At 44.4% G+C, this 25,944-nt stretch overlaps 1 protein-coding gene across 15 annotated transcripts in view; it reads left to right on the top strand.

Moving 5' to 3' along the window:
• Positions 1-16,810, top strand: part of satb1b (SATB homeobox 1b) — a 63,478-nt gene extending 46,668 nt beyond the window's left edge. For all 15 annotated transcript variants that reach the window (XM_085803552.1, XM_085803548.1, XM_085803550.1 and 12 more), the window contains 2 exons: positions 12,370-12,576; positions 14,627-16,810. In XM_085803552.1, coding sequence (XP_085659678.1) covers positions 12,370-12,576; positions 14,627-15,271 — 852 coding nt within the window. In that variant the 3' untranslated portion in view covers positions 15,272-16,810. The remainder of the gene's footprint in view (positions 1-12,369; positions 12,577-14,626) is intronic.
• Positions 16,811-25,944: the final 9,134 nt, after the last annotated feature.

The following is a 25,944-nucleotide window of genomic DNA, read 5'->3' on the forward strand; positions in this document are numbered from 1 at the left end:
ACATATTTCTTTAAGGTAATCCAATCCCACGCCATCATGTTTACTCTTTGATAAAAAATCTGAATCATTATTCATGATCCATCCCCTCCATGATTCAAAAGCGATCGGACGCTCCAAGAAAGCTCCATCTCCATTTAGCTTCAGGAGACTTGGAGAAAACAACTGCGTGCTACTGGTTCACATCCAGCCATGTCACTGCCAGAAGTAGCTGCGTCCGCCAAAGAGCCCATCTCGGTTTTTTGAGTTTTTTTTTTTTCTAGCCTGCAGAGGTGCGAGCCATGATCTGGATCGCCCAGAGTTGATGTCAAACGTTATTAACTGGCTCAGTAGGACTGGAGTGCTGCTTTAGCCAGCTAGCGTGCTTTGTTCCCATTCACGTCAGTAGGGGAGGCTCGCCGTGCCGCGCCGGCTAGCCTAGCAGCAGAGAGAGGGCGGCTAACGTTGGGCCGAGGAGGGGGGGGGGGGGGGCATTCCCTTTGACATAACTTTAATGTCCAAACATCCCCGACACTTCCTGAGAGGAAACGGCGCGATGGATGGAATCAGAGTCCCTGCTGTCATAAAACAAGCTCCCTGGGAGCCCGGCGCTCCGCGGGGGCTCACAGCCCCTCCGACTGACTCCTCATTGACCAGTGGAGTACAGAGCGCCGTGGCTGCCACCACAACGCCACCCCCCCGCCCTCCCCACGTCTCTTTCCTCTTCTCTCTCTCTCTCTCTCTCTCACTCGCTCTCGTTCTCCCCTGGAAGAGGCTACGCTAATTAGCCAGGCTCTAATGAGACAGAATGGCACTGATCTGGTCCGCCGCTGCGCCACCGGGGGGGCCGGGCAGGGGGGCTGGTGCAGTAGGGGGAGGCAGGGGGAGAGAGAGCGAGGGGTGGAGGAGGGTGGGTGGTGGTGGTGGTGGTGGTGGTGGTGGGGGGGGGGGGGTTGGTGTATGCCATCTGTCACCCTGCACCCGCCTGGCACGGCAGTCCCTCGAGTGGAGGGGTAGGGGGTGGTGATGGCAGAGGGGAGGGGGGGTTGGAGTGAGTGCCTCGTTGGTCTGGAGGGGGGGGGGGGCGGGGACACTGATACGAGTAGGAAGGGAGGGGGATAGAATAACTGCAACTGCTTCCTTCATGTTTCCAAAATGACTCATTTCCTGTCAGCGGGTGGAGGGCGCACACCGGCGCTGCTGGTGTAACGGGACTCGAACCCGTTCCATAGTATTAATCTTTGATATTTAGCACATGATCGGACCAAACCACCAACAACAACACACACATACAGTACATACACACCGGCTGTATCAGTGAGCTGCGGCCAGTGGGCTGCTGCTTAATAAGAGGGGCAGATGGCTGACCTTTCTGGGGGTCTGGTTCTGGATTGCGAGCGTTCAGAGGTTTTGTCTGTTTCTGAGGAGACACTGGAGGTCAGAACGTTACAAGTCATGTTTTGCATGAAGAGCGCACAAATGGTGTGAAATGACATCACGGGATAGTAAAAGTGATACAGTGGAGATGTTATCAGATACTTTCGAATGCGCCGAGTCATAAGTTTGACTGAGGCAGTGATCAAGATGTCTCCTTTTTTTTTTTGTGTTGTTGTTGTTGTTTGTGGACTCCCAGTCCCCCCACAACCCTCTCTCCCTCAAATTAGGCAGATCAGAGCGAGCATATCACAACCCCCAGGGATCTAAAAGGGCCGTGACTGGTTATTAATTGATTTATTTATTTATCTCCTGTGCCTGCTTGGTTATTAGGTTGCCATGGGAAACAGGCTAGGCCAGATCCTCTCTATTATTAAAGACACAATTTCTTGAACTGGAGACCCAGCTGTCTGAATAATTAATTTAGCGAATGAATTATCTTGCAAACAGTTAAGTCTTCCCCTCCCTCTGAAATGAGCCTTTCTCTTATTGTTTAATGGACAGTGGAATTCCCACCAGCCTGTTTTCTCTCCACTGCCCGTCTCATCGAACCCTCCTCCTCCTCCTCCTCCTCCTCCTCCTCCTCCTCTTCCGCGGGAGCGCGGGGGTCTCACTGAGCATGCCCAGAGCACTTTGTGTCTCTCCTGCCATCTCTCTCACTTACGCCTTACACGCCACCTCTCACCCCATCTGTCTCCAATTGCACAACTCTCTCTCTCTCTCTCTCTCCGCCTCGCCTCGCCTACCTCCCACCCTGCAGACCCAACCAGGAATCTGCCCCGACTGTCAGGACTCCAAATTGTCTCTTAGTCACCACCTCTAGAGCATTAATATATGACAAATCCTCTCAAACACAACTAGCACTTCTTACCCAGGCTGTACGCCCTCTCTGTGTACGCCGCTAGCACTCTGCATAACCTCAGTCCTACTTACACCTCGCTAGCTTGTTAGCAGCTGGTACCTGTGTCCCAGTGACAGGCACGCTATTTATTTTTTTTGCCAGTGCCAGTTGCCTTCTTTTCCTCCAAATGTTAGCTCGCTAACCCTCTCCCACTGTCTCCACTTCTCCTGACAGACCACACAGGGCTTGTTCTGAGGCCCATTCTCGCTAATCTGATCAGGCAGGCAAATACGCCGGGAAAAGCGCTTTAATGATCCCCCTAATTACCTCAAGTCAATACCAACTGTATTATTAGACTCGGGGAAAATATTCCATTAGGGTGCCCCCCGTGGGAGTCCCCCCTGTGCGCGCTGATGTCACGCGCCGCGCGCCCCCTACGCTTGTAATTAATTTTATTTACACACGCAGGAATGCACAAGGTCGCACCTGCAGCCCGGAGCCGCCCGACTCGGCCCGCCTAATCAGATCTGTCATAATTACCATTCTGCATGCTTCTGACACACGCCGGGAAATATTTCAATTTAACTACAGCCACTAGCTCCGGCAGATGCAGTCTGAGAGAGAGAGAGAGTGTGTGTCTGCGCAAAGTGTGTGCATACAGGAGTGTGTGTGTGTGTGTGAGCGAGGGGGGAATTGCATGGGGAGATATTAGGACCTATCCAAGTACTCATGCTGGTGCTTGTGTGCACTTGGTTTTGCGAGCATTATTTGCTCTCCCTCTGTCTTTCACAATCTCCTCTCTCTGCCCTTATCTCTCTCTCTCTCTCTCTCTCTCTCTCTCTCTCTCCCTCCCTCTCTCCGTCCACATCATTCTGACTACATCATATTCTCCACTCACTATTTTTACAACGTCCTGCGAAAAGCTGAGGTCACACAGAAACTGTCTTTTTATCCCACTTACAGAGAGACATTTGAGATTGTGTGTTTACTTTGCTGCCACTTACATAAATATTCTATTTGAGGTACAAGATGAATTTCCAAGTTGAACAAGACACACAGATATAGTGCTGAGTAAACCGGCGCATATTGAAGACTTTTATTTGAAAACACTTTTTTGGGGGATGAAAATTTGTTCACTTCCATTAGTATCTGAAGCAAACTTGTAGGCCAATTAAGAACACTTATTTAGCTGACATAGACAATTTACAGGTTCTCCGCTATTTCAATCCCTAATTCAATAAGATCAGTCATGATTTATCAGCTTAATTATGCTTTGATATTAGCAATTAAACCCCAGCTTTGAATTAAATCTCAATCAAGCTCTTATAATTGATGGAATCAGACTCCATGTAGGTGCTTTCTGTGTTTGTAATGTTGCCGCCGTTGTTGTTTATCTCTAGTTCATCTTCAGCGTGTTTGTTGTCTTCTGTGCATTCATCCCCCATCTGCCTCAGCAGTAGCGAACAGAAAAAAAAAGATTATAAACAAGAGGTAAATTTGTGGTGGGAGAACAGTGTTTGAACATTGTGTGTAGCTGTGCAGACGGCGCTGGTACCCAAATATCAGCCCACCACCAGGCTAAACCAGATTACACCGCAATTTCAACAAGACTAATATTTGATACAAAGAGGCATATGTACCCAAGCGTCATCAGCGACTCTGATTTTCAGCCATTTTGCACACACACACACTCTCAAGTGCCTCACTGGACAAAGAGAACAAAAATATCAATTGACATTTGAGGTGAATTTGAATGTTTTTTATGATAAAATATGTCTCTAACAAATGTCCTTCAGCACCGTGAGTCCAACTTTAATACATTATCGCCTTCCCATTTGTGGATTTTCAAATTCTCATGACCCAATACAAGTACGGCTGCACTGGGGAAACCTCCAAGTTGTGTTATTGTTGCTTTGTAATGTGCAGTTGTGTGTGAGGGAGGACTGAAAAAGAACAAAACGTGGTTTGAAAAAAACCCCACACAGATGTTTAATGAGCTCCATTTTAGATGGACTGGTCATTTGCCTTTGGTTATTCTTTATGCTCCATCTGCCTTTATTTGGTTGCTTGAAAACTCCCTGCTCACTTTTATTGGTTTGCCGGCCGATGACGTAAAGCGCCACACAGAAACTGGTCGGTATTGTTTCTGGGAGCAAGTGCTGACACAGAGAGGGCCATTTCCTGCACAGTCATGCCTCGCCTCCACAATGTGTGTCGTGTTAGCTGTCAGTCTGTTATTGTTGTCAACTCGCTCATTGTATCTGCAGAGGTCGCGACCCCTCTTCAGACAACGTTCACTGTTTGGCTAAGACTTCTCCGCGTCGCAGCTCGAACGGAGATAATTGTTTGGCATGTATGATTCAGACTGGCAAATTTCTCTCCTAAAGCTCAGCCACTGACATTCTCACAAAAGAGGATAGTGACACAATCTGGCAACGACAATCTGGAAAGCATCCACTCTGACAAGACATCAGAGTCATATCAACATGATTTAATAATAAAAAAAACGACTTTTTTTCTCTTTTAAAGGCACGTTTCAAATGATTCAGATGACTCAGTTCTTAATCCTCAGAAGCTTTCCTTAAGAGAGGAGCAGCTTCATCATTTGTACGTACGAGAACTCATAAAGAAATTTCATCATCCGTTTCCGCTGTTTTGCGAATCCAACCATCCGTAGGGCCTGTCATTTCAAAAAGATGTCCGTTTCATCCATCTGTTTTGTAGTCTGCCTCCTCGTGAGTGCTCAGGACCAGCGTGTGAATTGGAATCAGATGGTGAGGTTATGAAAATTTGACTCTTTGATCACCATATGGTGAGCAGCCTCAGATACAGTGTAAACAAAGTGGTATATATTTAGAAAAATGTTAATTCCCTTTATCTATAACTAATTCTTTTTTTGTCTTCATGTGCACGTCGAAAATATTTAATGTTCCTCGATCCATCTGTTACGTCGTGTGTTCTTTTCCGGTGTTGATGTCCAGCCGTGTTACTGCACGGTCGCACACAGAGTAGGTACTGTAGAAATGCATAAAACAGGTGAGATATTCCAGAGGCTCCGTAGCAACACCGACGTGACCCTCCAGACATTAGACAGCGACAGGACCTGGAGAAAATGTAGAGCCCACATTTTAAATAACATGCTGGAAAAGGCTCAGTAATCTTCTTTTCAATAACGCCAGATAAATTAGTATTTTCTGATCTTGCAAAGCCATTTCCTGCACAGACCTTCTGCTCACAGGGCTCTAAAGTGAATGAAAGAATGCAAACATGATTACTTTGGGTATATAATGAGCGCACAGTTCAGTAATCTTCTCCTCTCCTGCACCGAGACAAATCTGTATGGTAAGATCTCGCTAGCAGTCATATTTTAGCGGAGGCCCCGTCCCCGCCGTGATCATCCCCATCGCACCAATGAAAGAATCAAAACACGATTACTTTGGCTATATAATGAATGCACAGCTTAACCTTGTGCAGTCGTTTACTGTGACAGTGGTGCCACCGTAATCAGTGGCTTTTTTTATTCTACGTCGAAACCATAAAATAATTCCTTCCCATCGTGCCCTGATGCCTGGACCTACAACAAAAAAGAAAACACCTCCTGTGTATGAGTCGACATGGACTCTCTGGGAACTCAGACTCACCTGATCTATTATCTGCACAAAGACAATTGGATAAAGACGCTAATAGACTAATAAACAGGACTTTGTGGCGTAATGGTTTGGTCTATTACCAGGGCACAGGGTTTTTTTTGTCTTGGCCCATCGTCGCCGTGCTTCCAATTGCCAATGCTGGTCAATTAGGCCACTGACCCCATTTCCATTGCCCTATCTTCCTCACAGAATGCCAAAGACAATTTATTTGTACAGTCACTCATAGCCGTTCTGTTTGCATATAAAGACTTGCCCCCACCCCACCAAAAAAAAAAAAAAAAAATCCGGTCTCCGAATTGTGCAGTCAATTATTGCTTATTGTTGCGGGAGATTCGCATATGCCCGAGCATCAGGAACGTTTCAAGACTCCTCTGTCGTCAGCAGATGGGCGTCCACCTCAGCGTAATGTATTTACAGCATAGCAGTTTACCTCGCGGGGAGGGGGGGGGTTGAACGTGCATGTGTCAGCCGCTGGAGAGGAGAAACAGGTTTGGACATACCACGTTATCGGCTGCATTTATCTGCAACGGTGTTGTCTGCGAGCGCTGGGCCTCTGCCAGGTCCAAGGAGGAGGAAAGACAATAACGCATTGTCTCCTCCTCTACTTTTAGTTCCCTGCCTGGTTCAGAGACAGAGGAGAGGTTTGTCTGGCTCTAGCTCTGTCCTCCAACCAGTTTGTCAGCCACAACAAAGGCCACAAACATTTCTTCATCTGTGATTTTCTTTTCTTTTCTTTTCGGTTTTTTTTTTTTTTTGTCTGTGTGTCATCTCTGCCTTTTTTTTATACAAATGACACTCAGTATACTCACATAGTCTGTTTGTGGAGTTGAAACCAAGCCATTAATTTTGGTCACACAGTAACCCGAGGAAGGAGGGGGAGGGAAAAAAAAAACTCAAATGGCAAATTGATGGACATCTGTTGGCTTATTTTATTTATTTATTTTTGCGGTGGCCGAGGTCAGCCTGATGGGGCTGATAACAAGCAAATGAGATTAGAGGGAAGGTGTTGGCCAGGCCGTGTGACAGACCTCTCAGTCTGTCTCTCTTTCTGTCTGTCTCTCTGTCCGTCTACTGTCCCTGTCTCGCTGCAAGAGCCAGTTGTCCCCCCCCCCGAGCTTCCATGTTGGGGGGTGTGTCCTTCGCGGCGGTAGTTTGGTGGTGAATGGGTGAATGGGTGGGTGGGTTGGGCGGTGAATACCATGCTGTTCTCTGACAGAGCAGGCCTATGCTCTCATTGGCAGCTTGTGACTGCAGCACTCACATCCACGGTGCACCGCACTGCATAGCTGGATGAATCTCGCGCATGAATTCAACTATTGTTGTTGCGAAGGAAAATATTTTTATCAGAACACCCGGCTGCTATTTATACCAGGACCATACAATGGTCTGCTGAAGAGTTTATTACCCTTTTAATTTGGCACCTTATGACCCCAGAGTCCCACAGGCCTCTGGTCAGATCTGTGTCTGCTGTAAAACAAGAAAAGGCTGCTGGTTCTTGATTGCCAGTCCTCGTTTTGTTTGAAACTAATTATTAATTAAGCAGTGATGACCCAGAGGCAGCGGATTATTGTGCAATATTGTCACAGGTGTGTGCCAACATAGCAAGATAATCCTATGCCTGTCGGTACTTATTGCTTCGATGAACCTGTCTGCAGCATCTGTGAGTTCGACCCAGAGATGTTTTTGTTTTTTGTTTTTTATCACCAAAATAAAGCACATCTCCAGTAATCTAGGTTGGGAGCACACATCGGTTTACTTCACCAGGTCGATTTAAAAGCTTATCGGCATTTGTTTTCTGGTCTAAATGTCCCCTCGCTGTGTAGTGAATGTAAATGCACAGAGGATGTGATTTCCACCAGAGCTGTTTCCTTGGGGATGTGGAGCTGTGATCTGTCAAATAAACAACTCTGTCATGTAGAAATGTGCTCTAAAAAAAAAACGAAACAACACTTGTCAGTTACTAATATCATTAACATGACTAATATTATCTCACAGGCCTATTAGCAGCTGTGGATTGTTTCTTCTATAGAACATTTTGATACTTTGATCAAACAGTAAATGTCTTTTACTGCAGATATGAGTAAAGCTTCTGTGTCATGACAGGAACTAAAGTGGTTTGTTGAACTTTTAATGAATTTGTTTTTCATTATTTAGTCTGTAAAGTCTGTTTCTTTTTTAATCTCACCTTTAAACGCAGCTCACCCCTGTCTGATGACGGCAAGACTTTTTCGTGTGCACAATAATGGTCTAAATTAGGGCTGTAATTATTTCAGTTTATAACTTCATCTGTGCTTTATACTCATAATTAATTGATTAGTTACTTAATGAAAGCAATTTGAAACAAAAAAAACCCATCCTGGCTTTCTGAACGTACTTTAAGGTGTTTATTTGTGAGGGATGCACTTTAGATTCTTGATGCCTTCTGTTTTCGCTCAGTGTCAAATGACTGTAATATAATATATAAAAACTTGAGCTTACACTGATAGTAAACAAAGGCAGAAAGTCTTCACATTATTACTTATACATTAAATCAACATGTTTTATTTTCACCTGGGATTCAATTCTGTGACAACAAAAACACACAAAAAACCCTGAGATTAAAGACATGTGAAGTGATTTCTCACCACCAGGGCCACAAAAAGGCACCGTCATGTAAACTTTAGAAGCCAACCAACATTTAAAAAGTCACTTCTGCAGACGTGGTGATAGGCCAGCGTCGTGACCACTCTCATCACCTGCAACTTCGTGTTGCTCGGCGCTGGACGCTCTTTAACCGACAGTGTTTTCAGGAAGTGGCTGCATGTTCTGAGTAAAGTGGGCTGAAGAGAGGTGTGAGTCTTAACCATACAGTCGAAGTGCTGCGATATTTATAAAACATATTTTAAAACAAAAAAAAATCTGTGATATGAGTTTGTGTGTGAGTGTCATCTGTCTGCTCTGTATGCTGCAGCCACAAGTGTTAAACCGTGACGTGAGAACGTTTCTTGACTGTGTTTCATCGAAAACACGCACATGGAAGATGTGTAGTGGCCAGGAGCCGGGCCTGCTCTGAACTACCTGTTCTATTTATTTATAGAGAGCCCTTAATGATCTCCAACACAACACAGAGTACACTGCATTGAAGAGCCCTAGATTTTTTGTTTTCTGGACCGTGTTGGAACACTTTAGCAGCAGGGGCAGCAAGTTCCATGATCCAATCAAGAGCGGTTGGTGCTTGTCAGCTGCGGTGGAGAGCCTCAACAAATTACATTAAACAATAAAGAGGAAAACAGATTTGCAACAGTATGGTAATATCAGCCGAGTGCGGGAATGTTGAACATAAAATCTTGTTGATTTAGTCATTCTCAGGCAGGAACACTGACATACGCTGCTGCATGTTGTAGAAGAAGCCACTGCTGCCTGCTGGATCGCTTTAAGTTTAGTGGCCACAACTGAGTCAAAGTGTTAACCTCCCTCTCTCTCTCTCTCTCTCTATCTGTCTGTCTCTCTTTATCTGTCTCACCATCTCTACCCCCCCCCCTCTCCTGCCTCTGGCTGGTCTGTGGAAGCAATGCAATTAGACAAACACAAACAAAGCTCTTGAAACTGCCATGGAAAATGCTGACTGTCCACTGTCCACAGAGCGGGCCACGAGCAGCGCTAACTGCTGTTTGACATGCGTCACATATAAAACAAAAAAACACACACACAGTACACACACACAGCCTCTCTTCTACACACAAGCTCCACGTCAGCTCACAGAAAGTGAAGAAAAGCCATCAGACAACACGCAGCCACACAAACAAACGCTCACACACTTGTGAACTAATAACTCTCTGTACTTTATTTCATTAAATGGACTTCCTGGCATTGAGATGGAGTTCACGTCGTGCCTTTGTTTGATTGGCTCTGCTACTTTGGGTTTAATCCTGCTGGTTTGGGGAGTGTTTGAGTTGGATTACTCCATCGTTGGGCCGGGGTACTGTTTCCCTGGCTTTGACAAGATGGTGTGTGGTGGGTTTTTTTTTTTTTTTTTTTGCACGTCTGTTTGTGTGTGTGTGTGTGTGTGTGTGTGTTCCCCCTCACTACCGAATCAGCTGAAACCACAGACAGCCCAACTGGAGCAGCGTCCAAATCCCTCTGCATGCAAATTAAAAACGCAACAATAAACGTGGCAAAGGAACAAGGTGGGCACGCAAGCTTGCTAGCTTTATGGCCCCCTCTCTCTCTCTCTCCCTCCCTCTCTCTCTCTCTCTCTCTCTCTCTCTCTCTCTCTCTCTCTCTCTCTCTCTCTCTCTCTCTCTCCCCCCCCCCACTCGGCTTCCTCCAAAACCCCTCCTGGGTTTGATGTGGCTTATGGGAGGAGTTGGAACAGGGGACAACCAAACTGCTGAGTTATCTCTTGCATGCAGTGTGGCGTCGTGGCTCTGCCCTCTGTGTGTGCGCATGTGTGTGTGCATGTGTGTGTGTGTGTGTGTGTGTGTGCGGACCAGCAGCGCGGTGTAATCCTGTGGAAATGAAAGGTGCTGCCGCGCACTGGCCGGGAGATTACAGCGCCGCTCTGTCACTCTGCCAGGATAGACTACCGGCTGAGCGAGTAGCCCCTCTCTAACACACACACACACACACACACACACACACTCTCACACACCTCACTGCTCCTCTTTGACGCTACGCCCCCCCCTCCTCCCCTCCGTGCTGGTTACACTCCCCGGCCGTCCCTCCTTCTTCTTCATCCACTCTTGTCCCTTTACAGCTCTGTTGTAGCTTCACTACAGCTTCACCCCCCCCCACCACCACTCCTCTTCACTCTCCCACACACAGCTCCACAGTGTGTTATTTCCTTTCATTCTCTCTCACACACACACACACACACGCTGGCCTGCTGAGGTTTGGTTGGATGACCACGTCACTGATCCCCTGCAGAGCCCTTCTGTCTGTCTGTCGTCAGTCTGCGCTCCGTCACTAAACACACATTTGATTTGCTGCTTCTCTATTTATACAATCAACATCAGACTTCACCGACTCGTCCTCATCTCCAGCCTGAAATGTCACTCTGATCCCGAAACCCTGATCTCAGTCAGAAACACGACCATTTACATTCTTGTTTTTGTTCCTTCTATTTTTGTATTTTCTATTTTTTTCTATTATATGTTGACAGATGGGATTTAATAGAAGATACTGAGAAGTTCAGTGTAGAAGTAGAAGTGGTTGGAGAGAGGAGAGTGATGGACAAGCTGTCGTCTCTGATGGACAGTGACTCCTGACTGGACTAGAAGCTCCATCAGCGACCGACTCCTTCACCCAAAATGTGTGAAGGAGCGTTATCATCAGACTCCAAAACTAGAGCTGCTCTCAGCACTAAACAATTCAAATGTGTGTGTGTATATATATATACATATATATATATATATATATTTCTTCTTATTTATTATTTTATTTTAATCATAATTGTAATCATACTCTAAAAAAACAGCTTTTCTTTTACTGCTGTTGCCATCTGCTATTTATTATCTGTCCTATACATTTCTTTGCTGTTTTCTGCTGCTGCAACCCTGCGGGACAAATAAAGGATCATCTTATTTTATTTTATCTTATCTTAGTTTTCCAGTGGTCATGTTGACTCTGGTTCTGTCCGAGCAGCAGCGTAAACACACAAAGTTTTCTTACTAATTTTGGCTAATCCAAGGTTTTAACTGTATTAAAAACACCTTCTCATGTGACATATGATGTCAGATATACTCAAACATCCTATTGAAAGTGATGTAAATGCATTACTTTTGCCTCATCATTTGAATCAGCATCTCTCTGATCATATCATCATGTTATAACCCCGCTGACACATCGACAATATAAAATATAGAATATTGTACCGGTGTCATGCTGAATCACCAGTGGAGGCGGCTCTGAGTGTGTTGTACTGTAGCACATGAAGCCTTTCAGGTCGCAGTGCTGCCATCCTCTTCCTCAGCTCTGTCTTTCATGGCCCTCTGCTGGAATGTTTCAAACATGGGAGACCGGCTCTCCTCCTCCCAAGGGTGCCGCTCGGTGAGCCGGCGTGTGTCTCTCGTCACGTTAAATCGCTCCTTCCCGCTGCGTCGCCTGACCTCGGCTAATTCACACCTCGGTCCTCAGCTGCAGAGAGACACAGAGAGACACAGAGACCGCAGGTGCAGCTGTTGTGAAATAATGGAGCCTTTACAGCACGGAGCTCTAGTTTTATTTAGGTGTGTTTTTCTGCTGCTTGTGTTGTTTTGCAAAAAAACAATATTTTTCATCCACGTCAGCGACTTAAAACAGGTGAAACTGTGTCACTGGGTTGTTTTACACAGCTCTGTCACGTGATGTATGTCCATTTTAACAACAGAAGCAGGCGCAGCGATCACAGGTGACGACCGGTCGCCCGTAGAAACCGGTTTCCAGATGTTTGACACATTAGTCTGGAGTTTGTTTTACTGAGCCACCCTCTCTCCGTCTCCCTGGGTGCAGGGCTGGCTGTGCGAGCTGCTCCGCTGGAAGGAGGACCCGTCTCCAGAGAACCGGACGCTGTGGGAGAACCTGTCCATGATCCGCCGCTTCCTCAGCCTCTCGCAGGTGGAGCGCGACGCCATCTACGAGCAGGAGAGCAGCGCCGGGCAGCAGCACCACAACGAGCGGCCCACACACCTGATGCACATGTCCACCGACCAGCTACAGGTGAGACACACACACACACACACACACACACACACACACACACACACACACACACACACACACACACCATAATATTGATGTAATTAGATGGGTGTACATATTATATAATGCTCTTGTTTATTTTCATAAATGCTCTGGTGATCCACTTCAGATAAATGATTGACAAACATGAGTAACAGCTCATCATAAATCTGAATCATAGCAACGCATTCCCTCATCCTCTGTATTGGATCTTCACTAAATTGCCATCGTTACAAAATAAATTGATAAACTCAATAAGAAAATAATAGAATACACATGCACACAGTTTTTGTTGTGATCATCAGAGTAATCGATTAGTTACAGAAAATTGTTTGGTTACAATAACAACTGTTTTATTTTGTCTTTTTTTTTTAATGAATGAAGAATGATATTTGTGAGAATAAATAAAAAGAATTTGGATTTTGAACTTTCGTCCAGTTAAAACAAGCAACATGAAGGTGAAGAAGCTTCTGATCAGAAATCCATCTGTTTACTAATTAAAGGATGAACCAGTCAGTCTTGAAAATATTCATTGGATAAAGTGATAATGAGAAGTCATGTCCCTGTGTACAGAGTTCACATGAGACAAACACTGTGCTGGGAAACCTGTGTTTTCTCACTTTTTTTGAAAGTGCTGTATCAAAAACAAATAAGTAAAAAACATAATTTCCCCCCCTCTTTCATTTAATCTTAACTAATTTTCAAGGAATTTGTAATAAACAACACTTAGGAATTTTTATGAACTCTTGTTAATTAGAAACACAGCAACACTTAAAAGTTCCTAGTTTTCAGCGCGAGCTGGAACGATATCATTAGCCCCAACTTATTTAACAAAGCTGCTTTATAAGAGACATCTGGCAGATGAATAGAAAATAACACACAGGCTTGGTTAACGGTCGAAATATCTTAATGAAGTACAATAATACTTCTATTAAAAGTCTGAGCCACAGCTGAATGTTTGATTAGTTATTTGGTTACTTGGAGACATGGCCAGTGTTTCACAAAGGCTGCCATTTACTAGATATAAATAAGGTAATAGGATTTCTTTTACAAATCAATTTCAGCAGCAGATATGGAATGAGGGAGTTTTGTGCATACTTTGCATGCAAACAGCGACGGCTGTAGATAAATAAAATAGGATTATTTCTGATTTAATGGTGCATTTTACATTGTCCATAAGAGACCAGTGTGCAAATATTTTGTGCCTGTCCCCCTCTAACGTGACACATTAGCCAAATTAGCTCACATTTGCTCAACAAGAACTATCATAGCGCGGTATATTGGTACTGTAAAATCACATCTTTGGGTGCATTTATGCAGCTGGCAAACAGAGTCCCTGCAAAGTGCTGTTTTGCAAACTTCATTATGAAACACCTATTCTACAGTGTCTGACTCAGAAATGAAAATAAAAGAGCACCCATTTTGCGGGGTCAATAGGGACCACGAGTTGCCCACTCACTCCCTCTCCAACCACACAATGAGACATTTTACAAGTAATGTGTCATGTGTTTACACTAACGGGATCCTGACGGCCCAGTGAAAGCCATCGATAGCATTCTCACACTGCGGCAAATCAGACCAGACCATCGCAACGCGAATTGTGCACGGGGAGCTTGTTTATCGCTGCCTGGCAATAGAGCCTGATAAGCAGCAGAGGCTAGAATAGAGAGGCCAGTTTCCCTGTGAATTCCCACTCTGTGCAGGCCTGATTGTGTGTGCGTGTGTGTGTGTTTCTGTGTGTGTTGCTGATGCCTCTACCCTCACAATGAGAGACACAATCTCTCACTACCAAAAAAGGAAGAAAAAAATCATATCTGCAGAACTGATTACATTCAATGAGATGTTACATGGAAAATTCCTCCAACCAAGTGGCTGCTCCGTACACAGCGGGCCCATTTTTCCTCACAACTCAATTGATTTTAATGAAAGGCCTTATTAAGGCGCCGATAAGTGTTCACTGATAACATCCCCGTCTGCTTTCTCTTCCCTTCCCCTCTTTTTTTTTTTTTTTTTTTCCTTCCCACTGCAGGCTCAGCCGCCCCAGTCGCAGCAGCAGCACCAGCCCTCCCTGTCCCTGTCCCTCCAGCACCCCTCCCAGCCCCTTCTGTCCCAGCAGCCTTTGCAGCAACAGCAGCCCACCACCGGGCCCCGGTTGCCGCCGCGCCAGCCCTCCACCGCCTCCCCGGCCGAGACGGAGGACGAGGGCAGCCGCGGGGGGAGCATCAAGTCCCGCACGGGCGGGGGGAAGATCTCCCTGGAGGCTCTGGGCATCCTGCAGAGCTTCATCCAGGACGTGGGCCTGTACCCGGACGAGGAGGCCATCCACACCCTGTCGGCCCAGCTGGACCTGCCCAAGCTCACCATCATCAAGTTCTTCCAGAACCAGCGCTTCTACATCAACCACCCGGCCAAGGCGCCCAAAGAGCCCAGCAACAACAACAACAACAACAACAACAGCAGCAGCACCGCCGCCACCACCAACACCAACAGCAGCAGCGGCAGCAGCCCGGCCTTCGAGGAGGAGCTGACGGACTTCAGGGAGAGCGGAGAGCTGCTGAAGGAGCTGGACGAGAGCACGCAGACCAACAACACCATCTTCTCCATCAAGATCGAGGAGCAGCTGGGCCGCGGCGCCGAGGCCCAGTCGGAGTCAGAGCACGAGGCCAAGGAGTAGGACTCCGGCCGCCTCCATCCATACCCAGAGTTCTCCTTGTGCACACACAGACTGATGACTGTGCTAAATGTAACGCTCTGGCCGACACAGAACCACCGCACTGCAAATAAAGAAAAGTAGTGTTTTTAATGAATACAGCGCGCAGACTGTATGAGGAGTGTTTATATATACTGTATCAGACTGACAGGCTATGTGAAGTGAGTGTTCACACACTGGAAAGCCCATTTCAGACTCAAGTACTACTTTTTGGATTTTGTAAAACTTGTATTATTCACTGTAAAGACTGATGCATCATTTAAATAATCTGCACAAAAAATTATTCTAAGTATGTTGCCGTGGATATTTGCTGACTGCACTCACTCTGTGTCCGTTGTTTTACACTGACTTTACTTTATCTTTTTGAGCTACTGATTATATTTAAAAAAGAAAAAAATGCCCCCCCAACCCCTCCCCTGGAGTTTGACAGGACTTTGATAGGTGTTTACGTACGTGACGTTTAACTGGATTTTTTAAAAAATAAAACAGCAAAATGAAATCGAGGACCAAGTGGTTGACAAGGCCTTAATCATGAGGTATCAAGTCTGGAGCCTGCTGGCAGATTAGTTATTCTTATAAAAAAAAGCGCATAAAGTGATTATGGATCACTCCAACCTCTGGACCGTGACCACCCAGCCCAGGTGCATCTCCAAGAATAGCTCAGTCTTTACATATTTGTTAGGGAGGAAATATAAATATATATATAGACATATATTGTAACTGTAAAAAAAAAAAAAAAAAAAAAATACAGTCTTAAAGAAACTATGCCAACAAATGCCTTGTACTATACGGCACTGCCGATGTTAGATTATTTTGCAAAACCTTTGTCACTGTAACTTTCTGAATTGCCACACAGTTAGAAATGTGAATTACACCATGTTTATGTTGTCCGCCATTATTTATTTGCAGTTCATGCAGTGTTTTTCTGATGTAATTACTTTTTGAAAAAGTTTTATGTTGCGTAGCGCTTTTTTTTTTCTTTTTTCTTTTTTTTTAATTCCACCGATCTTTTTTCTATTTATAAATGTAATTTCGATGGGCAGTAAAAACAAAAAGTGTCTTAAACGTTTTAAATGGAGAAATGTGCTTTAAAGGTTGCCTATAATAAGTGCTGTATGTCGAGCAACTCATGCTACAAGCTTCACGATTAATGTTGTATGCAATTTTTACTATCATGCAAATAAGCTTAGGTAAAATGACTAACCTATAGAACACCTTAGAAAGAAAAACATATGCAATCTGTGTGAAAATCGATGTCTGCGATGTGTCTTCCTTTGGTTAACAATCCAATTCAAAAAGCTATTCCTGTATAAATATTCTGTATAAAAGTGTTTCTTTTTTATGAGTTGATTTCAATGAGAACACCAGTTATTTTGTTACGACTGACTGTTTTATAAGTGTTTCTCGGTTCCTTTCTTCAAAATGTTCTAACTAGAAGTGGTTATTGATTGTTAATTACACAATTAAACTGTTTGTATTGTACCACAGATTTCTTGGCATTAACTTGACCAGACCAGAGAGGTTTGTTTTTTCTCTTCTCTTTTCTCTCTCTCTCTCCTTCTCTTTCTCTCTCTCTCTCTCTGGAAACAAAAGATGAAACAATGTGAATTGTTTTAAAAAACCTCCTGCTGAGATCTCAACTCCAGTTACTGACTCATCCAGCTGCAGTCACTGAACACGTTATTTGTAATAACTGTAAATATCACATCTTATGAATCATTGATTGTTTATTATTGTAAATATATTTGAAGTTTGTGCAAGAGCTCACCGTGCAAAAATTGAAATCAACGTTCTTGTCGTGCCTCTTCCTCTCGAAAAACCGACTGTACCCGGGCTCTTCTACTGCATCTTCACGTCTACTGCTGAGTGTAAACTGGAGCACCTGTGAAACCTGAAATAAAGAAACGTTTGGGTGTGAACACCTGTAAAAAAAAAAGAGAGAAAAAAAAGAAAGAAAAGAAAAGCGAACGCCCTCCACGGGGAGTTAAGATATCAAACAGCACAGGTGTCCTGACCTCACTGTGAACCCCAGGTGAGGCCAGGTGTCTGCACCTTTAGGAAATTACCCTCACCTGTTAACACCCTGAGATATGTGCCAGCCAGTGTGGGCCGGCGTTCCCTTAATGTTCTGCTCTTTTTTTTTGTTTTGTTTTTTTGTTTTTTAAACATGAATAAAAAAAAAGCCAGAGTGTAACGTTGTGTGTGTTCAGAGGAAAACAGAATGTGTGAGATGCTCTTGGTTTTGGGGGGGGTGGGGCGGGTGGATGGGGGGTATTCAACATTTGTTAAAGGTGAAGAGGTAATAAAAAAAACAAAAGTAAACACACCATGAAGTAGCGAGGCAACATTAAGCTTCATTATTTCCCGATTTTGACATTACAAGTGACTTATTCACTGACAAACAGAGGTGAAGGCACCAACAAACAACAGGAACTCCAGCGTAATACTCCCCCTCATTATCACTGTGTTCACAGGGATCAGCCATGTTTGCCTCCGCCTTAGAAAAGGTTTTTCCACACAGATGGCTAATGCTCTTCTATAACAGTGATTCTCCATTTTGGAGGTGGTCACAAGAATTTTTGTGAAAGGATTTCTGGGGGATTTAAAAAAAAAAAAAAAAAAAAATGTCCTCCACAAATAGCAGTAAAAGGAAGAAAAAAAAAAGTTTGGTTTCAGTGGATCCTGGGTTGAAAAGGTCGACGATGGCTGTTTCCTCACAGCAGCGGAGCAGCTCCAGCTCCAGCTCCCGACGCCGGAGCTTCTCCACGGGTGGGTATCATGGGTGATTGCTCAGAGAAGACTGGCAAACGCAGAACAGTTTTTAAATTCTGTCTCCATTAGGCTGTTCGCTGGCTCTCAACAGCATCAAACACTTCAAAGACTTTCCCAGATGTCAAAATAGAAATCATAATTAACAACAAGAATGGTGGCTGATGAATCACTGACTCTCTTACCCCGGGCCTCTCATGCTGTTGCTTATTTAAAATAATAAAAAAAAATTAACAGGCTACACAAGATAAGTTTCTCAGAAAGCATTCATACTGTAGATGATGCCACGTTGTGCTGCGGTGCACCATGTTTGGAGGAGAAAAAAGAAAAAAAGAAGCAGATACAGGATCTTCTTCTTGTGATATTTGTAGAAACTCTGAGCAAACACTGAGTTTCCACATGAAGGCTGCTGAGAGGCCGGGTGGAGTCACAGAGGTTTCACTTTAACCCACTCACACTCACAGACTCTTATTTTGGAAAAGAGGCGCCCAACTGTAAATAAAAAAAGCAGCCAGAAGATGTGTATCTATAATGATAATAAGGCTTTCTTTGTGCGGCAACTTTCTTTACAAGTGACAAAGTGTTTCGCATGAGTCAAATATAAAACACCCCAACACATCAAAGTTAGTTAGAGTCCAAAGTTCAAGGCCAATGACTCTTCTGGGTAGAGCTTAAAATAAAGGGGAGGGGCCGACCTAAGCTCCGCCTTTACACTAATCAAAATAACCTCATGAATTCTAAACTAAACAGGCAGCAAGTGTTGAGATGTAAACACTGATGTGATTCTGAACACGTTTGGTGGGCAGAGAAGCTGAGCTGCTGCACAACTATAACTGAATGTTGATTGATTTCTGACTGAAACAGATACATACAGTAGATAATATAGCTACATGCACATATAGCCTACATACATTTCACATCATCCATCCATGAGACACATTCACAGCGAAATAATAATTCAGTTGGTGACGATGTAAAGAAACAAATTAACAGTGGGGTTTTAGAAACAGTCATTTTTGACTGCAAAACTCAGACACTTGAGTGAATTAGCAGAACTGCTACATAAATACACTGTTGCCCATAAAGTTGGAATAATTTTGTTTTCAGACACATTCCTCGTTTTATTCCTGTTATAAAGGTTAATTGTGATTTAATTTTCACAGTGATATATTTGGAAGAAGATGTTTGGAAAACACATTTTATGAGAAGAGGTAAAATATATATATTTTACTCCAACTTTATGGGCGACACTGTGTACATTACTGTATATTGAATATATATTCATCACAGGCAAGTGATACATAAAGCAGAAGCTCCAAAGTATTATTGTAAAACATGTTAAAAGTTTCAACTAAAAACACACTGTCACTATTGATAGATCACTGTTAAACAGCATTTTTTTTTATGTTCGTTCAATACTGAAGTTATTAATTGAACATGATATTTGGTCATTTACACGAATGCATCATGTTTCATAAGTCTGTCATGTGTTTGGTTTGGAAAATAAATAAATGTAGTGGTAGTACAGTAGAGAGAGGTGGAAATGGAAATATCCACAGTAGCTACAGCAGCTTGTGTAGCTACCGCAGTGAATGAACTTCGTTAATGTGCAGAGGAGACAATGATGCACTGATGAAATATCAGAGTCAAACTTCTAACAGGTAGAAGTTATCTCAATAATATGCATTTGTTTTCATTGCTAGGATGCACATCTGCAGGACGGACACATTCAAAGAAGGTATCCACGCTCTGCTGAGCACCAACCCCCCAGAGAACTCATGAGGACGTCAATCAACTGTGCACATTAACACTTCACACGCGGCTCGGAGGAAACAGGAGTTTGGAGCTTTGCGAACACAGATGATGATGATGGTGGTGGTGGTGGTGAGCGCGCATCGTGTTACTTCTCCTCTGTTTGGCCTGTAGCTAACGGCTAACAGCTAACAGCTCCACCAGTGGTCCTTTAAAGACCCCCTCCCATGAAAAATGGTGTTTTTTGTGCTTTTCACGTGTTCCTGTGGCATTTTTCTGATGTTAGAGGACATATCAGCAGAAAAGGAAGTGCAAAATTGCGTTTCTGAGTTTTTCTGCCTTCTAATTGCTGTGAACCAACGGCAGACGCAAACTGGCAGTTTCAGGGAGATATATCATAACCCCAGGGCGGGGCAAGCTGCTTACAAGCTCCCACCCCGCTCTGCATCTGGCTCAGAGGTGAAAGGTGTGAGGGGGGTGGCTGGGTGCAGGCTGGGTGGGTGCAGAGCAGCGCAGTCTCCGCCCACCACTCAGAGGTGCATTGCTAATGAGCTGCTGGTGCTCTGCAGAAGGAGAGCCCTGGGAGATGGAACAGGTTTTGTGATTTTGGCTAAAAACTTCATAAACACAATTTAAAAACCACAGAGAATGCTTTAAAATAACCAAAAAGGATGGTTGGAGGGGGACTTTAAAGGAGAGCCTCAGTGAGTGACGGACGAACCTCCGGCCCGGCCCACAGCTCCACTCACCACCCTCTCTCTCAGCTCTCTGTTGCGTAATCTGCCGCATGTGATGCTTGAGCCGGTATCAATGCTCATCAGCTTAATGTACGACATTCAACAGTTAGTTAAAAAAAAATCCTGAGAATTTTACAGCATCATGAGGATGTTTAATTTTATCACCAGCAGCTGAGGAAGAACTGACCATAGAACTGCTTTTAGCAAAAGAGTATAAAAAAATAGAAGCAAGAAGGAATTCCATGGAACGTGACACAAAAGATGAGTCCAGTGGCAGCGGGTCAAAAAACCAGGAGGAACTGGTTTACGACATGTGTCTCCTGTCTGTGCACCAGACACTGTTGGGTAAGCTCTTCTGTTGATCATTAACAAACATTTACAAACGGAGGACTCGGTCTGTTGATGAGCTGTGGTTGTGGTTGTGTCAGTCTTGTGCGGTCTGCAGGTGATTCATTTCTCTCTTTTATCAGACACATCCTCAGTTGTTAGTGTTGTGCTTGTGTTTACTCTTGACCACAGGGATGAGAGGCCTGGTGCAGCTGGAGCCACAACAACCTGTGGAGGACATCATGGGATGTACTCAACCTGCTCCTGTTTAGAAATGTTGCTGCTGGCCTGAAATCAGCTGCCGCTCCGCCGCTGACGTTCATCGTACAAATCTTCGGTAAGGTACTGTAGGCTTCTGTAAGGACACAGTTTGCCGCCTCCTGGTGGTGGTGTTAGGAATGTTACGGTTCTGACTCGGCAGGTTTGAGTCGATTCCAGCTCAGGACTGCCCTTTTTTCAAACAGAAAACACAAAGTTGCCTTTTCTTATCTCAACTTTTACTGAACTGAATTCGCTGAACTTCTTAATCTCTCCTCTGATATCAGTGCATTATGATGCACTACAGCAGGGATTCCCCAAACTGACCCCAGGGGGTGTACAGTATGACATGAGCAGGGTAATTGTGGCCGTATGGTGTTATATTTTACTAATAACAGGGCTTTCCCTGCGGGCTAACTGGGAGATTTTGTCCGCGGACTTGGTTAAAGGTAGGGTGACAGTTGACGGTCCTGTCACTATGCCTTCAATTGATAATGCGCCCTGGCTATTTGGCCACAGGGATATCCCTTTGGTCGAATGGTCTGCGTGCATGACTCTTACCCAGGGGACTGGGGTTCAAACCCTGAACGGGCCTTCGTCCTGCCACAGTAGGGTTAAATGGTTCTAGCAGGCCACATTTTGAAAAAACACAAGTCAAAAGTCCAAGCTCCTTTCTCTATGCCTCCAGAGCGCAGGAACACACAACGCTTGTTCAGTGTTGGGTTCACATCAAGGTAAAGCCGCAAAGGTATTGCACTAGCGGCGCGACCCAGTGTAATCCCAATGTGAGCGACAGGGCTTTCTGCGATACTGTCGCCTGTCACTGTGCAGCATCGCTAACTGTCGGCCAGCTTTTACTCAGGGCTCACTGAAAGGAAACACCTGACATCACAATAAACCACCCAGAGCTACATCACCACCTACCAGACTTCAGTGTGTTACATTGGGTTACTGTTGTTGTCTTTGCCGTAGTCGTAACTCGTTGAAGACTGATCATGCACGCGATTAGTGCACGAAGAGGAGGAGGGAGGGAGGGAGGGAGGGATGGATGCGGCAGCTTGATTGACACATCACAATCCAATTGACTTTAACAGTGCATTCCCAATGATTGGATGCTGTTTTTACAGGATTGTCCGTCCCATAGGGGGCTGACTTTCTTATTTTTGTGAAAAAGCATTTAATCAATTGGTTGCAATCACAGTGTGAAGAGGATTTCATTTTTGTAAAAATGCTCCAGAATAGGATCTCCAACCCCACCTTTAAAGCCTGTGTGTATGCATTGGGGGCAATGGGCTAGCTTATTTGTGCACACAAACTCATTACTTTCAATAGACGTACGTCATGCACGCTCACAACCCAACACGACGCCATGGCGCCACCCATCCCACCACCCATCCCGCCGGTGTTGCCCCCCCCCCCCCACCCCTGGCGGGCCTTTGCATTTTTTTTCTTTTTTTTTGGCCATGTGCTAGGCATTGGGGATGCGTCAGCTAGGTCAGGAATTTGACAAGTTTGGGAACTGTTTCACCACAGTCTAGTAGTGGTGTCTCATATGGGAATATTTCTAGCCCTACCTCACCCCACTCTGTTGCAAGAGACAAAGGGTTAGTGTTGAGGTATGAATAAGAATGGCTCCTAAATGATTAATTCATTTCGATTTGCCAGTCGACACAAACTCAGCAGAAAGTTAGGTTGCTTGGTTACAAAACAGGCTTTTACTGTAGTTACCTGGTCTGCAGGTATCCTGCCCGTTAGCTAACAGTGATGAGCGAAGGAGTTTTGTTCACTTCCTCTGGTTCCTCACTGTACATGGTTCAGTTATTTCTCCACATATGAACATATGAAGGGAGGATACTGCTGTTTAGTTCAATGTGAGTCTGTAAATGTGTTATTTTGTGTGGAATCATTAGTCTTTGTGGAAGAGCTCACACAACACATTGATGTGTTTTGATAAAGACCCAGAGAGTAGACCCCCTGGCAGCGTCAGGGCCACGCTCTTACCCATAATCCCATGCAGGAGCGCAAATGGTTGTTATCTCTCTGTAAACACAGACCTTGACACACCCCCAGCATTTAAAGGCCTGCCTTAGATTTATTGGGCAGCACCTTCGTTATGTTTCTGCTACGTTTAGCTCCAGATTAATAGGGACGTTCCACTCAGGTTGCTGCAGCACAACATTGGCAGGTCTGGCTCATGCAGGGGAGTCCTCAGTGCCTACCCATGAGCCCCTGGGACTGCGCAGTAAATCAAACAGGAAATGCAGCAGAAAGCCTAATAAAGTTATTCTAATGATAGAAATCTCGACGGGATCGCCCCAACGTAAATCAGAAACTTCCTTCTCTCTCTATCTCTCTCTCCCATCTGAGTTTGGCTGCTTGGTAAAAGCCAAACATTTTCAAAATAAGAAGAAGAAGAAGAAGAAGAAGGAGGAAAAAAATGTGGTTTCCAAATGTGGAGAAGCGGAAACAGAAGGTTAGAGGTGTGGAAATTAATAACATTAATCACAGAGTTGCTTTCTCCCCTCCTCTCCTGCTCTTTGCCTTCCGGTTTTCAGGAGACAAGATTAAACATGAACCAACTCAGGGGGGATTGAAACCGTCTTTCTGATCACATTAATTCAGCAACATCATGCTCACATGAATATGGATGATGATTTCTGCGAAAAAAAGGTGTCTTCTGCTGATTAATTTTATTAACACGTTCTAATTTTTCAGTACGATGCCCAACACTTTCAGTCAGGTGTAGCTCCAGCACAAACAGGCCTGATCTCAGCCCAGCGTTTGTAGGCGTCCTCTCTGGGGGTGGAAGGTCTGTGGTTGGATTCAAACTGCTTTTACATTCCAGATCTTGTATTCACGTTCACGCCCGATACCTTTTATTTGTCTTCTTGCATTCAGACATAACAGCTTTTGTTTGGAGCAGACACAACAGCACTGCTGTGGCTCCACAGAGCTCAGACCTTCACCTCTGTTTACAGTCGGAGCTTCTGGAGCATGATGTTGTGAAACAGACAGATGGATCCACTGAGCTGCTCTTATCTTCAAAAGCCTCCGGTCCGTTCACCATGTCTTATGCCACAGACATCGATCCCTGAATGTTTCAATACGTTTTAAAAAGCGAGAACATTATCAAAGTGATGTTAGTTTGAGGAGAGAAAGAACCATCGGTCCACAGTGAGTTAAAATATTGATAAATGTTGGTTCTCTCATGGTAAGAAATGATAAATACTGACTGTGCAGCCTGCAGAGTGAGAAAAAAATCTTACTGTGAAAATCATCTCATCTCTATTTATTGAGCCTGCGGCCTGTTGTTCATTTTCTAGGAATTTAGCTGAAGTGGCCTCTTGTTATTTGAAGTACTAATTGAACCCATTTTCCTTTTCTAAACCTGTCTTACCACTTTCATTTTAAAGCAATAACTCGTGGATGAACAACACCACTCAGCAGACGCCACTTGTCACAATGGTTCCACTTATGCATTGACCAAAACAGACTCAACAGTGAAAGTTGCATCACACATTTTCAGGCCGCCGGCGCGTCAAAGTGCCTCGCCACTTATCAGTCTGAATTGTGTTTAATATATTCCGCTTTAGGCTGGTTTGTTTGATTTTTTTCCTTTTTTTAACAGAGAGCATCTCAGTGGATAAACGGATGGATTTAAGGTAGGAGCGTTTCACACAACTTGGCAGTTTTTGGACTTTTTTCGAAAACCAACGGAGGCTTTTCCAAAAAAAAAAGGAAAAAAGAAAAAGAGTTCCCAAACCTCAAAAAATAAGATCCCCCTCACTCCTTGTCTTTGATATTCCTAAATGTCCTTAAACCGTGTAGAACCTTTGCAATATTTGAACCTTATTGAACTTAATTCAATGGATTTAAGTAAAGCATGCTCGCAGCTGTGTCAGTGTTTGTAGATGTGAGTTGTGATCTTCCAATCATGGGGATGCTGATCCAGGAGAAGTTGACGCGTCCTGGTCGGCAATCTGCATGGGAGCTGAGGTACGGGTACTTCATTCAGGCTCTTCCTTCCTCTGATCATAATTGCACAGTGACAGATGGGCAATGGTGGCGCGCACAAGTATACAGCGTGCATAGAAATGTGCTCATAGCTCTGAGCAGAAACAGCTTTAAAGCAGTCAGGTGTTTGTTTTTTTTCCTCCCTCCCTTCTTTTATTATTTCGACACCTCTCTTGCCTACGTAACACCTACTTCTTCACAACCTGGACAGGGCTGCATAAAAATGGTCGTAAGTTCGGGGGGAAGGATCCAAGTTTGAGACGTGAATAGCTGTAAATCTTCCCTGTATTACAGGTGTACGAGGGAAATTATGGGCATTTTTTTTGAATCAGAGAGCTTCTCTACCAAGATAATGGAGCAGTTGTGAGGCCTCTCGCCACCTTTCCCTCCTCGACAAGTAAAGCATCAAGAGAACGGAGAAGAAGCAGTTAACTGCCTTAACAGCTGTGCAGGGTATGAATAACTCGTTAGCTGTGTGCATTTTAAGTCATCAAATCCCGAACCCCCTCACCTACCCCTCATTTGCAAAGGGGACAGGAGGGAGGTGCTAATTAAAGTGATAAAGAGAACAAATCTTATCAAATCTGGTGCTGGATTTTTTTTTTTTTTTTAGGGTGGGGTGGAGGTGTTGGTGTGTGTGGAGTAAAAAAAAAAAAAACTCCACGGTTACATCTGTATTCTCAAACACTCAGAGAAGGTGCTATTTCATGTTTAATTAATTAAGCAGTCTCTTTAACTGTATCTTGACAAATGTGATGCCAATTAGATAGTGAGGAGAAA

This window comes from Trachurus japonicus, chromosome 16 (assembly GCF_045865225.1).
Source record: "Trachurus japonicus isolate A0001 chromosome 16, Traja_1.0".
Lineage (NCBI taxonomy): Eukaryota > Metazoa > Chordata > Actinopteri > Carangiformes > Carangidae > Trachurus > Trachurus japonicus.